Raw genomic sequence first — 16134 nt, forward strand, 5'->3', positions numbered from 1 at the left:
CCTAAAGCGTTCAAGCTTCGTCGTCTGCCTCTCTCAGTCCGGGAGGAGGTGTCAGCCGAACTCAATCGACTTCTCCGAGCTGACGTCATCGAACGAGCAGACGCGTCTCAGTGGGTCAGCCCACTGGCTGTCACTCGCAAGAAGGATGGCAAACTTCGCATCTGCACTGATCTTCGATGGCCGAACTCTCAGATCATCGCAGAGGTACATCCACTTCCCACCATAGATGACCTGGAGCGGAACCTACGAGGCACCGTCTACAGCAGGATAGACCTGAAGTCCGCGTACTTCCAACTCTGCCTGCATGAAGATTCCCGAGACATCACTGCATTCCTCACCATGGACGGCCTCTTCCGCTGGAAACGAGTTCCCATGGGTCTCGTCAGTTCTGGCTCTGCGTTCCAGAAGCTCCTGGACCAAGTCCTGGACGGGATCGCAGGATGTGGTCACTACCTCGACGACATCTTGGTGTCCGGGCGCACTCAGTCCGAGCACGACGCCCGCCTGCATGCCGTCCTGGCCCGGCTTCGCGCAGCTCGCATCACAGTGAACATGCAGAAGTCCGTCTTCTCCCAGCCTGAGGTCGACTACTGTGGTCACCGCCTGACGAAGCACGGAGTCGCACCTCTGCAGTCAGCAATCAGGGCTGTGGTGGATGCACCACACCCCACCGACCTCAAGGAGCTACGGAGCTTCATCGGCACCACCGCCTGGTTCAGCAGGTTCATCCCCGCCTACTCCACGGTGGTCCAGCCGCTGACTGTGATGTTGAAGAAGGACGTCCCCTTCGAGTGGGGCCCAGCCGCGGAACACGCCTTCAACAGCGTCAAGAGCCTGATCTCCTCCAGTCCGGTGATGATGCCGTTCTCGCCGGCACTGGACACCATCGTCACCACGGACGCCAGTGACCGTGGTGCAGGCGCCGTCCTGACTCAGATCCAGGCGGACGGACAGGAGCGCCCAGTGGCCTACTGGTCACGTTCCTTCACAGATGCTGAAGCGAAGTACTCAGTCTCCGAAAAAGAAGCGCTGAGTGCTGTGAATGCCATCGAGCACTGGCGGATCTACCTCTGGGGCCGCCACTTCACCCTACGAACCGACCACTCCGCGCTGACAACGCTGCTGTCGCCTCAGTCAGCCAACCGCGCAGGAGCTCGGATCGCCAGATGGCAGTCACGACTGATGTCGTACTCTTATACCGTCCAGTACAAGCCTGGCCACAGTATCCCGGTCGCGGACACTCTCTCGCGACTACCGCTCCCAGACACCACTGCCGCTGAGACTGACAGTGACGATGTCGTCGCACTCGTCACTGATGCCGCTGCCGACGTCCTCACGGAGGACATCCGAGCCGCCTCAGCCGCCGATCCGGTGATGGAGAAGCTGCGTTCTACAATCCGCTTCGGCTGGCCCGACACGGCTCGCAAGTGCGCGCCGGACCTTCGCGATTACTTCGCCGTGCGCCAGGAACTCCTGTGCAGAGAAGATGGCATCGTCATGCGCGGACCTGAACGGGTCGTCGTCCCCGAGACGCTGCGCAGCAGGTACCTGGAGCTGGCACACGCCGGTCACCAAGGCGTTGTCCGGTCGAAACAACTCCTGAGAGACCTGGCGTGGTGGCCCGGCATGGCGACTGCTGCTGCCGCTCTCGTGAAGAACTGCCACGTGTGCTGTTCAAAGGACTCGGTGCTCGCCCAGCAGGCGCGACCAGCACCACTACAGCCCGTCCAGCTGCCTGACCGACCATGGTCCAAGCTCGGTATTGACATCGTGGGACCCATCTCCGCTGCGCCTCCTGCCGCACGGTTCGCGATCGTCGTTACCGATTACTACAGCAAGTGGCCAGAGATAGCTCTGACATCCACAGTCGAAACCGATGACATCATCAGGATGCTCAGCGCTCTCTGGGCTCGAGAAGGTTTCTGCGATGAAATCATCAGTGACAACGGTCCACAGTTCTCAAGTGAGAAGTTCCGCACGTACCTGCAGCGTCGCGGCATCACGCACCACCGGTCATCACTCTACTGGCCGCGTGGCAACGCTGCAGTCGAGCGGCTAAATCGAGAAGTCAAGAGCTGGCTGCAGGAAGCCGCCCAGTTGAGGCTCAGGACAGCAGACTCCTTCTCCAACCACGTCACACAGCGACTCGCGCTGTATCGGACGACCCCCCACTGTAGCACCGGTGAGGCGCCGTCAGTACTGCTGCATGGACGCCGGATGCGTCTGAATCTACCAGTCGTAGAGGAAGCAGCACATGACAAGAGGATTTCCGACCGTGTCGCCAAACAACAGCGCCGAAACAAACGGAACTACGCTGCACGTAAAGGTGTGAAGCGGCCTGGTCTGCGGCCGGGGGACCTGGTCCGTGTGAAGAAGCCAGGACACGTCCCGAAGGATCAAAGTCGATTCTCGGCTCCAGTCCCAGTCACCCAGCAGCTCGGCCCAGCAACCTACCTGCTGGCTGACGGCACCAGAAGGAACGCGGCTCACCTGGCTAGCGTGCCTAGTGGCAGCCAGGATGGAACCGGACCTGCCACACCGCCGTCAGGCACAGCCGGACCCGTCACTCCGCTGCTGTCTCAGCCGCCGACTCAGCGGTCACCGACTCTACTGCGGGACCAGCCGCCAGCGCCACCGCCGGAGACAGCACCGCCATCTACAGGACGAACAACGCCCCCGCGATCACAGCCAGCCACCGCCGGCGCTGATAGCGCGGACCGTGCCGTGCCTGACTCTGATCTGGCTGAACACGAGCTGCCGAGATCGTCATTCGGTCGCCGTCGGTTCGTGCCTGTGAGGCTGCGCTGATTGTATTTTCAGAACCACAGTGTCTGATTGTTTCGTTTCAGTTATTGGCTCTAACCGCGTTTCTGTATTAGTTTAACAGCTTCGAGTATAAGCTGTGTCGTGTCTATTTGGTGTATCATCCGGTGTCAATTATGTTCAACTTTATTGAGGTGGCGGATGTAGTGACCGTAGCCTATGAGTACCGTCGTACTGAGTACCGAGTACTCGTTTCTCTATTGTGTCGTTTCTTGTCCGCCACTATCGAAAATAAACAGTCTCCATCTTGGACGAATCGTGGCGTGTCGTGGCCCGGGCCGTTCGACGGAACTACACAACCAGGACACTATATTGTAGCCTAAAGCTCACCGCATTAAATATAACTTTTGGTATTGTTTTTCCTTCTTTGAGGAAAAGGTCAATGATTCTTCACATATTTGTTGAGATCAGAGCCACTTACATTAGATTCTAGCAAAGGAAAAACTTCTTGGATTGATCTTCAAACCACATTCAAATATTTAACAAGAATGCCTTCCTGATGTGATATTTGAGAATTAATATGCAGAATTGAGTATGTACAGTACAAGGCAACTGGCACAGTTCAGCCGAGTCCCAGGCCCCCCACCCAAGGTCACATTTGCACACTTAAAGTGACAGCCAGTGCTAGCCACAACTAAATGATAAAGAATATCATAGTGGCACATATCAGTCGGGCGCACTAGGGTAATTCCGTTCCATTTATAGAAACGTTTCTACATTTGGAAACGATGTTCCATATATAGAAACACTTGTTCCAAATATGGAAACGCTGCGTTTCTATATTTGGAAATGGTAGGTGCACGCTCACCTGTTTGACGATCTTCGCAAGCTCTGGCGAAATTTCGCACAAAACGGTTACCACCAGTGACAAGCCAACATTTGAGTTTATAATCGCAAGGAGGCCCGAAGAAATCCATGGTGGCCCTTGGTAATGACGCCGATTTGATTTCCGGTTTGTGTAAAATGTAGAAGAAATTGCAAATAAGAGAAAAACTTCCATTAAAGGGACCCTCCCACCTTCAAAAAAGTTAATGAATTGGCATGAAAGTGATGTCGCTCGGTTCAGAAAGAGCAAAAACGAATATCTACCAAATTTCATCGAAAAATATTCACCGGTTTTCAAGATATTAGACTTTTACTTTTGTTTACTTTTTGGGATCTCCGCTGTTCCTAGCGACTTTATTTGAAAGTGCGGCATTTGTTGCGCGCAAAGCAGCATATACCACTGCGTGCTACAAAATGTTTTAGTCAAACATTTAACTGACGTTCGAAAGCCTGATGACGTATCAGATTCCCGTAATGGTTAAGAGATAGGGACCACGCTGGTCCCACCCTGCAAGTAAAGGGAAGAAATTTCTTGAACACCATAAAGCTGCGGGGGTTGCGACCAGGATAAATGGTGGTTTCTGAGCCTGGCCGCAAACTTGGCTATCTCAACTCAAGACCAATGTTAAGGTGGGAGGGTCCCTTTAAGGTTTCCCTTCAAATATGACGTCCAGAACCCGATTTGGGCTGATTTTTGGCAGAATATTGGCTAATTTGGGCTTAATAGATGTTTTAAGTTTTGGCGAAATTGACGTGTCATTTTCACCTGAGTGCTTCCTTGTTGCCACTAGATGGCATTCCACCATCTAGAAAGTTATATAACGCATCTTGCTTTAAAATAAATCGTCCGGAAGGTTGGCGTTTCTATTTATGGAACGAGCGTTTCTATATATAGAACAAAAAACATTTCAAATATAGAAACGTTTCCAAATATAGAAGCGTTTCTACATATGGAACGGAATTACCCTAGTGCGCCCGACTGATATACAATAGCTTATTAAATCCTTTCTAACAATGAGGATGCCACAGGATTTTAACAGAATTATAAAATGAAGGCACCTGCTTAAAAATGAGTAACATAAGCATTACTTGATGGTTCTGAGTCCAGGTGAGCAGCACCAGCCACCAAAACAAAGGAAGTCTGATTTTAATTTTATTAATTCAGTGCTTGTAAATATCAGAAAACATCCAAGGTGCAAAAAACTGCTTTCAACCATTAGATGATTAGCTTGTGGCTGTGGACCTGTTGATTTGAAGAACAAAAACATAGCATAGCAGCTATGCAGATGAAATTCAGCTTATAAATACACGGGATAGACCCAGAGAAGATAAATAATTACTCAAAACCTCATTAGTATCAATATTATATCTATAATTCGATAAAATACACACTCGCCTTGAAACTTTTTTGGCAACTACTGCGCCATTTATGTATCAACTGACCAAGGGCGCCTAAATACAACGCTATTCAACTGTCATTTTTGCAGCCAACCTTAAATTTAAAAAAGTTTGAAAGAATGAGAATAAAACTGGCACTACGCGAAACAAAATAAAAGTTTACAATTACTGTGTTAAATTTAGTGACCTAAAATGACCGCAGTAGTCCGAAAAAAGTTAACCAATATTTTTCACCAGTAAGCTCGGCATTGAACTCAAAAACTACTTCAAAGACAAAATATACGCTTTCTGAAAGTATATTGTTTTTATGCAGTAAATCTCAGAAAACATCATCACTCGATTCGCTATACGCGATTTTACATGTAATTTTGAATATGGTAAACTCAGATGACCCCGGTTACCTCGAAAGGTCAATGAAACATTTTCGCCTATTCTGGGCTAAAGCGCGTCTGATGGTAGGTAGTATATAGGTATGGGCCTTGCGTCTGTTTACTGATAAAAGACGACAAACAAAGTAATAATTTCGCAGGTAACTTTTCCACAAATAGGTATTTCGAATTCGTATCATAGCGAAGTACGGATATAGGTACCCAAATTTCCACGAAGTTACGCATAACTTTTCTAATATAAGAACTGTGAGCTTCACCGATATCCTGGTTATCACTATGATGTCTAAAAGATAATTCTTGTATCCATATGCCGCTCCATTACATATGATAGTCAGCCTGTAATTTGGACACGTATATTTCCACTCATTTGAAACGGCACGTTTCATTTTATGACATACCTACCTACCTAGAGACTACAGAATCTCACGTGATATAGCAGCAATAGCAATACCGTCTAGGAAGACTGCCGATCAAGCACCATGTTTTCAACGTCACGAGCGCTCACTCGTGTACAATGTATATTGTACACTCATACATTTACATTCGTATAGGGAACTAGATACTTGCGCTGATACATTCTTCACCACTATTATGGGTAGATACGTCCCATAGACCTCGCATTTCTACGGCGGTTATGTTTACTCAATTCCTTTCATCGGGGATATAACGCGATTTAATTCATAGATGATAATATTAAAACAAGCACAAAAATGATAAAAAAGCATCCACATGCATGAAACATTCTGTAAAGTGTAAAAGCTATTGAATACCTATCAAATAGAGAAAAGATGGCAGTTGTTTTTAATTATCTCTAAGAGTGTCGGTATCGGAGTACGTGCTTGGCACGTAAACAAACGACCACGCCCATGACCTGACTGTTGCATTGCACACTAAGGATATACAATATGCTCACATTACCAGTAATAAGGAATGACAGTAAGAAAACCACCTGTAATCATCACACCATGCATACACGACACATGTGTCGCCGCATATCATACAACATCCAGAGCACAGCACATCGCAGAAGGCGCATCACATCTGATCACTGATCCTCGCGGGAGCTGTCACAGCGCGGCGCCCCGGTATTGCTTCGGCCCACTTCCGGCGGGCGCCGGTTCGCCCCCGGCCTGAGCAGCTCCCGGTCGTGTTCCCGACTGGGCCAGGCCGAGCCTCCGACATCGCTCCCCACAGCAGCTGAACACCACCATCCCGAGCGAAACTTCTGTCCGTCCATGGGAGAGGGCACCGTGTCTTGGCCACGCCCGGCAAGCGTCCAGCCACGCGTCACGGGCGTCCCGCCACTCCCCCGAGGTGTCCGCTGCCACTCGCTCCAGGGAACACTCGGCGTGTCCACCCGGTCGGCGCCGGAGTGAGCTCAGTGCTCGAAGGCGACTGTGACTGTGAGCATGACTAGCACACCGGCGGCCATGCAGAGGACCTGCTTCAGGCACTGGCGCGGCTCGCGCTCCCTGCACACCTCGGGTAGCACGCCGACCAGCGCGATGTGGATGAACCCGCCGGCGGTGAACGGCAGGATCCAGGCGGTGCGGTCCCCTGTCAGACGGGGCAGCAGAGGTCACACGCACGTCGACCCGGGCACGGCTGATCACACACTGAGGTGGTCTCAGATGGGGAACTGACACAGCACAGCACAGCACAGTGAACATATCTCCAGCAGAGGGAACGGACACAGTACTGGGGAACAGACACAATACACAGCAAACGTATCTCCGGCTGCAGGTGAGGGACTGCAGGTGTTCAGATAATGACCCATATCTGCGCGGCTGGGAATAAAAAAAAAAACTCACGCCAGTCGTGCGATAGAAAAGAAACGTAAAAAGAAAAAGATAGGTAAGTTTTTTTGTTACAACCGAAACGCATGTTGTGAGGATTCATAAAACCACAGCCATATTTAACGTGCATGAATGTATCGTGGATGTCTCGACTGCCTAAGCACGAATAACTTTAAACGTTGCATCGAGTCAAACGACTTGACGTTTAACGTTGCGACGCCGCTAAACTGGCGGGTAATGAACCGGTCGGTCACCGTTTGCTGTCGGAGGACAGGTGTGGCCAGAGCGGCGCTGGCGGACGGGTAGTGCTATCGGCAGGTGTCGGCCGATAGTGCGTGAGGCAGTGTCGGCCGGCCTGAGTGCCACTTGGACAGCGAGCGGTCAACTCGTTGCAGAGCCACTTGTCGGTCAGACAGCCGCACCCGCCGGCCTCAGCTATCATAAACCGCACAGAGACAGCTGGTAAGCGACAGGCTGTTTGCTTTATGAGTTGACCCGGGCTTGTCAATGGCAACACTCGAGCAATTCACAGCTAATTAATGTGGTGGTGAACTGCTAGTTGCTACCACACAACATAAATACATTCATTTATCAAATGCTGTAAAATGGTTTTATGAATACCTGGTAGAGTGCGGCATTGCCCATAAAGGTCGTTCTTTTTTCTCTTTTTTTTTTTTGCTTTGCTTATATAGTGACACCTGACACGGCACATTAATACTAATAGCTCATCATTAGAAGCATTGGAATATTCCCTCTCCGGTCCAGATAGGGTTGGTCACAGTGGGTTGGTGACCGTCTCACTCTCGTCAAACGTCTTTTTTTCGCGATCGCTAAAAACGCGTCAGCGATTAGAGAAGTGATATTTGGCATTTGACCGTGATTTAAGGAAGATATTTTGACACCAACCGCATTTACAGGTCAGGTCAGGTCAGGTCAGGTCACCGAGCCTGACAATTATTTCCCGGCTCATCTTTACCCAGTGTCTAGTATCTACCGTACACCCCGTTTCATCGTGAAACACTACTCCACGTTGCAGTCGACAAAAACGAACGTTGTGAGAATGCCGCCTCTTGGCCGTCTCAACCGGTATCCAAATTTAGTGACGCTTGCTCGTGAAACAAAGAATTGGTTCGTTTCACCTCCTGCTTCTGCTCGGGGGATTTTCATTAACGACACAGATACACGGTGCAGGCCTCCGCTATTTGGACAATGGATACGCCATAGGTTCGAGAGCGAAGTGCTCCTTGCAACAGCAGAGTGCGGTCAGTTCGGCGCGCCCCGTGACCCATCTGACCCGGAGAGCGCACACAGATACAGTGGGTTATATAACAGACAGAAACCAAACAGTGGGCCCGCTACTCGAGGCGCCGATACCAGGAGCGCGCCGACAGATGGGTGGAGCGCTCTTCGGCGATACGTCAGGTGACCTCGTTGCAGCCATCCCACTGCACTACCGTTGGAACGAGGAGTCGCCCTGTGCACTTTGCGCCGCGGCGCTGTGGGGAGCCTGCATGCATGCACTAATGCTGATCTCATTGTGTTGGGACCCGCTGAGTGGCAACCCATGCGGCGGAGTATCATCATGGGGGAGAGTTTCATTGGTGTTTTCAACGGGGAATCCAACGAATGTATTATGGTCAGCTTTCTGTATTATGATTCACTGTTTAAATGTTGAGGCCACTGTGAACTGGACGCTGAGCTGCTGTTTAGCCGGTGTAGAGGAGTGCCTGCAGGATACGCACCGAGCGCGCGCGGATCGTCGGCCAGCAGGGCGCTGATGGCTCCAGTGATGCCCAGTGTGGCGGTGGCCAGCTGCGCCTTGGCCGCCTCCCACCGACTGAATCCTGCTCGCAGACAGACACACGGGTTACCACGTCAGAACGGTGGCACACTGAGAAAGGACGAGTGCGGTTACTAGTTACTCGCATGTCATTGTTTAATTTAAACTTACATGCACCCGAATTCAAGTTTAAAACTTATGCCAATGCCAACATGACAATAACACAATGCCCACATGAATAAAAGAACGAAGAAGCACAGTTTCCACATTTCCTGGCCTCATTAGTGCAAAAAGTTCACTTGAAACTTAAATCGAGAAAAATTAACTGAGTTTATTGCGCTCAGTTATGGGAGCTTTTATACCTATAATTAAGTGAGATGATAAATATAAGTGTTTCCACTGTTCGCTTTGGCTGCTGGGGGGCGGGTCGGCACCCACCTGATTTGAGCAGGATGGCGAAGTCGCCGACCTCGTGCGGGATCTCGTGAATGAGGATGGCGAAGGTGGTCAGCAGGCCGATGCGCGTGCTGGCTAAGAAGCTGCCGCCGATGGCCAGGCCGTGGGTGAAGTTGTCCACGCTGTTGGCCAGCAGGTTCAGGTAGCCGGCAGCCTGCAGCGACCGGGGGCGTCAGCGCTCAGCTCAGCGAAAAATGCACGGGGTGGACACGGCAGGGCTGGCTCACATAACAGAACACGACCGCACGTTTTGATGCACGGATAAAAGCTAACTAGGTGCCTACAATCAAAATGGCTGGACTGAGCCCACATTTTCAAGATTCTGTGCCGCCCCGCCAAAGACACCGCGTTGCCCCGCCGTGACGGTCCGACTCGCCTGTTTGGGTGGCGGCCTGGGTGGCGCCGGCGGCGGCTCAGCGGCCCCCTTCACGCTGCCGTTCAGCACCGTGTGCCCGGCCGGCCGGCGCCTCAGCTCGCCGGCTCCGTTCGGCGCCCGCTCCGGCTCCGGCTCCGGGCGCGGCTCCGGCTCCGGCTCCGGCTCCGGCTCCTCCTGGGACAGGCTCTGGCTGAACAGCATCTCCAGCAGCACGAAGAAGAAGACGCCGCCGATCACCCACATGCCCACGTGGATCTGCTCCGAGGGGTCTGCCGGGAGGGAGGGGAGGGGCGGTCAGAGGAGTGATCGTCGGCCGGGCCCACTCAGGACTCCCGTGAGGTGGTCCGCGGCGACCGGGGTCAGGGGGTCCGCCGCCAGCCGGTATCTGTGTCAATCAAATCTGGTGGTAGCAGGTCGGTATCCACTCAAGGTATAATAGTGTGTAGCAACTACTGTTAACGCCAGACCCCTTGAGACCCTAATTTTTTGCGATTATTTTTTAAATGCGTGGAAGAATTTCAACCAAGCTCAGGCCATGGCCGTTTCAAGACCTGCCGAAACTTTTACAATTTAGATATGTTGTCGCTATTTCAATATTTCAGGCACTTCTCATTGACTCGTAATGTTAAATTTCGAGCAAGATTTTCACCCGGTGCGTAGAGGCTATCACCAGTCAGTCTGTGATACGTTATGACGTCAAGGCTAAGCCCCGCCTCTGTGGTCTTGGCCTGCGGCGGTTTCGGGCCGGCGCGCGGTCACTCGCGCTGTGGCGGGGAGCGGGAACGGTCGAGCGGTGCCGAAAGCCGGCGGAATTGTGCGTAACGTCTTGTCTGACAGTGCCCAAAGAGCGACATGATGACTGAGGAGCCATAAATGCTCAATGCGCATTGTTTGTACAATGCTGATAGGTTCGCTGATATTTGTTTTATTTTTCATAAGCTGCAAATGACGGGCAGATGGCATATACCTGACATAAGGTTAGGAAATATTCACCCGTATTTAAAGCCTATGGCTTTGCAGATAATGTGATAATGGGTGTCGGATGTCATTAAGTAGTTGCTGATTTGTACATCGCTATGCAACCATCGAACAACTCAATAATTAGCTAATTGCCTTCGCTTCACATCATAAGGCTCGCTCGTATTTCAAACATATATCCTACATCGAAAATCGTATTTGTTAGGTATCTTTAACGTTTGTTCGAAGCATGTGTGAGTAGTAGGTTGAGGAGTGATGGTTCTCTTGGTCCTATATACGAGAGTCAACAAGAGCCTAACACCTGCTTGACCGTCTGCTGCAATTTGAATTGATATAGCAGTGCTATACATGGGTGTAGGAGCGCCAAAAATATTGGTGAAGGATGCCACCTGAACCTTATGAAAAGGGACAGGACCGTGCCAACCAACACGCGCAGTGCAAGCGGGGGGGGGGGCGAATTTCGCCAACCCCTTGTTTTTCGCAGATATCTTACGCCCTTATCATCCCATTAACGTCAAATTTTCAATGCCTGCCTAAAACTGAATTGTGCATCTTGCCATGACAGCAAGATGTAAATCAGGGCCTCGGCTAAGGAATTTTGACTACTGGGGCAAATGGTCAAAGTGTGTTAACCCGCGCCCTGCTGGGAGGGGGGGGGGAGGTTTTTGAACACCCACCATAACACCCACCCTGCGGTTTTTCGCGGATATCTGAAAAACGGCGGCACCTTATCATCTATCAATTTTATACATTTTGTGAAAATTTCAGACCAGGGTCCTTCAAGGTCAGGTCACCAGGTCGCTACAAGTGACCTCACCTCATAAACACATCATAAAATGTTTCAATGTATGCCATAGCTACACCAAGTGACGGATCGCTTTGAAGCTTTCAGCAATTGATAAGTGCAACAGTATGTACAAAATTCGGAATTTTCATATCGGTGACCTAAGGTCGGGTCAATTTTGCGACCTCTCTAGGTATTATAAGTCAATGGGAGAAAATTCAAAACCGTCTTTTTCGGACGAAAGTCATTCTTAACACTCTCAAACACTAAATTACAAGGAACTTTGACACACTGAACATGAAAACGGCACCCGTGACCCCTGTTTATGCCCCTAAGGTCATCTCAGGTCACGAATGGTATCTAACAGTTTTTTTTGCGACTAACTTTTGAAAGAGGCATGCTAGAGCGATGAAAACGCCTTATATATGTTCAGCTCGACAATACAGAACCACTAATATGCAACATGACAATGTCCGGTCAGGTCATGACCTTGACCTGAGGTCAAATTTTCAAGTTGACCTTTCAAGGTCAAGTTATAGTTCATTCGATGCGTCTTGACGAGAGGAACTCGATGCCGGTGAAAATAAGCTCGTACAAGGCTTGAGTCAAAAGTTATTGCAGAAAAACTGTTTCCGAAAAAATCGGCTATTTTTGCAGTTTTTGCCCCCTGCAGGCAAAACCGTTGACGTTAGGTCAAATCTGAGAGAATTACTCAGAAAGGGCGTTAATAGGGCTATCGAATGCGCTTTTCCGTGGCGCTGTAGCTCTATTGGTTCCCGAGCTATGCGTTGGCTTCTTGTAAATTGTCGACATTCGACCTGGAAATCGGCGAAATTTTGCCTTCAATGACCTCTGGTGACCTGACCTTTGACCTGACCGAAAAATTGACCGAAGTGATTTCGTCATTATTTTTGACGCTCTTTCGAACGCCGCCTTCTGCGTATCGCTACGTGGCCCAGGAGCCGAGTTAGAAGGGGGTGTTCAAACACACCCCCCCCCCCCCCAGCAGGGCGTGGAAATCCAGGACCTCCAGCCGGGCGCGGGTTAAAAAACAGACATTTGATCAACCGTCGAATCCAGTAGTTCTAAGCATAGGTAGGTGAAGACCCTCCCTTGCATTGTCCAAGATTGGTGAAGGATCCTTCACCAATCTGAAACTTTGGTGAAAGGTATCCTTCACCAAAGAGATACGTTGCTACACCAATGGTGCTATATCAAGCACGTAAAGCGTCAGCGAAATTCATAGTCCTTTACAGATGGCAGGGCAGTCGTGTGCAGGGTATATAAGGGGTAGCCAGTAACAGTTGGTAGCATTAGGCCAAATGGGCGCTCAAAAACTACTACCCCATAGGGTTTGCATGTTAAATCGACCTTTTTCAAGCGAGCCCCACACGTAAGCTAACGGATAAATTGCCAATATTATTATGGGGAAAGGTAGCCTAAAGCTTCCTCTACAACCTTTTTATCTAGCGTTTTTCGATGCGGAGGCCATAACAGGTCCAAAAAGCATTGGGCGCTGCCCGAGGTACATACCAAAAGCCCCTCCATGAGGGCACTAGTTCCTGCGCATGCGCACATTGCCTCAACCCTGTACTAGCGTAAGTTAGCGATACTGCTCACGGACTCGATCAGCCAATGAGCGTCCCCGATTATAATGATAGATGTCGCTAGCATCACGTAAATCCTGCTTGTGAACACATTTTAAGAATGAAACAGCTGCGCCATTTCCGCCTTCCATAGATTCCTTCCATCTTAGTATCAACTATAGGCTTTTCAACTAACTTTATTCTAAGTTTTAAACTATGGTTAGTATGGTATTTCTGGTTCATACAATTTAAAAATAACTGCTTTATGAATTTGGCTTTACTCGTCAGAATGGAATACTCTATTTTTTCCATATTCAAAAAATATATCACCTTCCATATAACTCATCCAGGTAAAATGGGCGCTTTCCGCGTCGTTGGTGTACCCGGTCGTGTGTACAGAGGTCGCTGATGGGCACGGGTCAATGCCGCAGTCGTGGGCGGAGCTTATGTCATATGACGTATGAAAGCCTCTATCCAGGATGGAAAAAACAGTTAACATTACGAGTCAATGACAAGTGCCACAAATATTTAAATGACAACAAAACGTATTTGAAGAAAAAGTTTCGGCAGGTCTTGAAACAGCTATTTCCTAAATATGGTTGAAATTATTCCACGCATTTAAAAATAATCGCGAAAAATTAGGGTCTCAACGGGTCTGGCGTTAACAGTAGTAGTGAGTCCAACCGTTCCATGCTTCTATCCTCAGGATACTGAAATCCTTCTCCTCCACACCGCCACCCCCCTCCGGGCTGGACAGGCAACTTTATCTCATGCGGGCTGCTCCCTCGGAGCAGCACCGCTGCTCCCGAGGGAGCGCACCCCGTAGCCGGGTGCAGTGAGTGCCTTGGGGCTGGGTGGCCTGTCTTCGGACGGGCTCAGCCCCGGCGACTCACTAGGGTGCCTGCCCAGACCAATGTCTCCCCCTATATCCTACCATCCTCCCGGCTCTGAAATGGTCTTACTGGACCGAAAGGGCCTAACCCAACAAAACAAACAAATAGTAGTGAGTCAATGTGGAGAGACGAGTCTCGTCAGACTGAGTAAATAGGACAAACAGCCGAGTACAGGCACAGGGGCTGATCGGAACATATAGCTGAGGGGCGATGAGATAGGGGACATCACAGCGTCACCCACTGCGCGCCAACATTCACCGAGGCCGACCCAGGACATACCCGGGACAGCAAACACCCCGGCCTGTATAACGCCAGATAACGGCAGAACGTGACACAAACACGGTGATTCACTGTCCAGCCAGCGCCGGGTGCACTGCGCACTGTGGACGGAAAACAACTGGCCGGCAGCCAAAACACAGCGCAGCGGAAATTCATGAGTGGATTCTCCAGGAACGTCCCTGGCTTCCTGGAGTCTGTTTTGCGATGTCAACATATAACATTACTCATTTGACATGGTGTTAAGTAATCATGTCGTAAATGTATTAACAAATGAATTGTTTATCATACATATCATGCACAAAACCACAGTCGAAATGACGTATCATAAATAGCACGTTTATGAGCGAAAAAAAAAAATGAATCGTTTACAGGCTGAGATAACGAGTTCCCGACTGATTAAAGGGACCCTCCCACCTTCAAAAAAGTTAATGAATTGGCATGAAAGTGATGTCGCTCGGTTCAGAAAGAGCAAAAACGAATATCTACCAAATTTCATCGAAAAATATTCACCGGTTTTCAAGATATTAGACTTTTACTTTTGTTTACTTTTTGGGATCTCCGCTGTTCCTAGCGACTTTATTTGAAAGTGCGGCATTTGTTGCGCGCAAAGCATCATATACCACCGCGTGCTACAAAACGTTTTAGTCAAACATTTAACGAACGTTCGAAAGCCTGATGACGTCATCAGATTCCCGTAATGGTTAAGAGATAGGGACCACGCTGGTCCCACCCTGCAAGTAAAGGGAAGAAATTTCTTGAACACCATAAAGCTGCGGGGGTTGCGACCAGGATAAATGGTGGTTTCTGAGCCTGGCCGCAAACTTGGCTATCTCAACTCAAAACTAATGTTAAGGTGGGAGGGTCCCTTTAAATTAATCCCATTTTGATCGGCGACCGGGATACCCTATAATAACGCTCGATTCTTTGAGCTTGACACACTAACTCCGACCAATCGACTCTCTGAACTCCGAACTAACTGAAATTTCCCCAATGCCGCCCCGTTAGCTCCCTGAAGTCTGCTCTCTGCGCTGCCGGCCCCACCCTGACACGCCGCTGAGGGGCTCACTGTGACACTCGTTCAGCACCAGCCCTCGCCCGCCAGTGCACAACTGCTCACAATAGGCAGGATATCCTGCCACTGCAGCGGTCGGTGCCGCAACACATCGCCCGTCAGCGCAGCTACAAATGTCTGTCACAGAGTCCAAATGCCTCATTAACGCGTAACATCACGGACACCCGTCACCATGTCACATTACCCGACATCGCATCACCTGCCACCACTTCCCATCACCTCTCACCGCGTCACATCACCCGTCAACCTTTCACATCACCCGTCACCGCGCCATACCATCCATCACATCATAAATCAACTCGTCACATCACACTGAAAACAAATCGACACAGTGAGGGCATGTTCTGTACTGGTAACACATCAGTCATGTGTTAATCGCACCCAAAACACAATAAGGCTGTGTATTTTCACGCTTGGCGGGACCTTCGACACGTTTGATAACACATAAAACAGAATAATGACACAATTGTATCGTGCCAAGCACGCTGGACGAATGTAATGCATCAGTGTATCGAAATAATGTGTTGTCGGATATGGTAGATGTGTACCCTTGCACAAATACACCGTGCCATCCACCAGTGAGCGACCTCTGAACCTTAAATTCAGATGGGGATAATAAAGGGCGTTTTTCGAGCATCTACTTTTATGCTGGGTTTTTGTAAAAAATTGCCAAAGTGTTTTGAGAAAGGTCAAAATGCA

At 49.8% G+C, this 16134-nt stretch overlaps 1 protein-coding gene across 1 annotated transcript in view; it reads right to left on the bottom strand.

Annotated features, from left to right (window-relative positions):
• Positions 1-5774: 5774 nt before the first annotated feature.
• The window catches only part of LOC122380127 (zinc transporter ZIP13 homolog), a 30627-nt gene continuing 20267 nt past the window's right edge, over positions 5775-16134 (bottom strand). The window contains exons 3-6 of the mRNA XM_043362967.1: positions 9844-10112; positions 9450-9621; positions 8974-9075; positions 5775-6992 (exon numbers count right to left, since the gene is read on the bottom strand). Coding sequence (XP_043218902.1) covers positions 6814-6992; positions 8974-9075; positions 9450-9621; positions 9844-10112 — 722 coding nt within the window. The 3' untranslated portion in view covers positions 5775-6813. The remainder of the gene's footprint in view (positions 6993-8973; positions 9076-9449; positions 9622-9843; positions 10113-16134) is intronic.

Source organism: Amphibalanus amphitrite, unplaced genomic scaffold, assembly GCF_019059575.1.
Source record: "Amphibalanus amphitrite isolate SeventyFive unplaced genomic scaffold, NRLGWU_Aamphi_draft 000091F_arrow, whole genome shotgun sequence".
Taxonomy (NCBI): domain Eukaryota; kingdom Metazoa; phylum Arthropoda; class Thecostraca; order Balanomorpha; family Balanidae; genus Amphibalanus; species Amphibalanus amphitrite.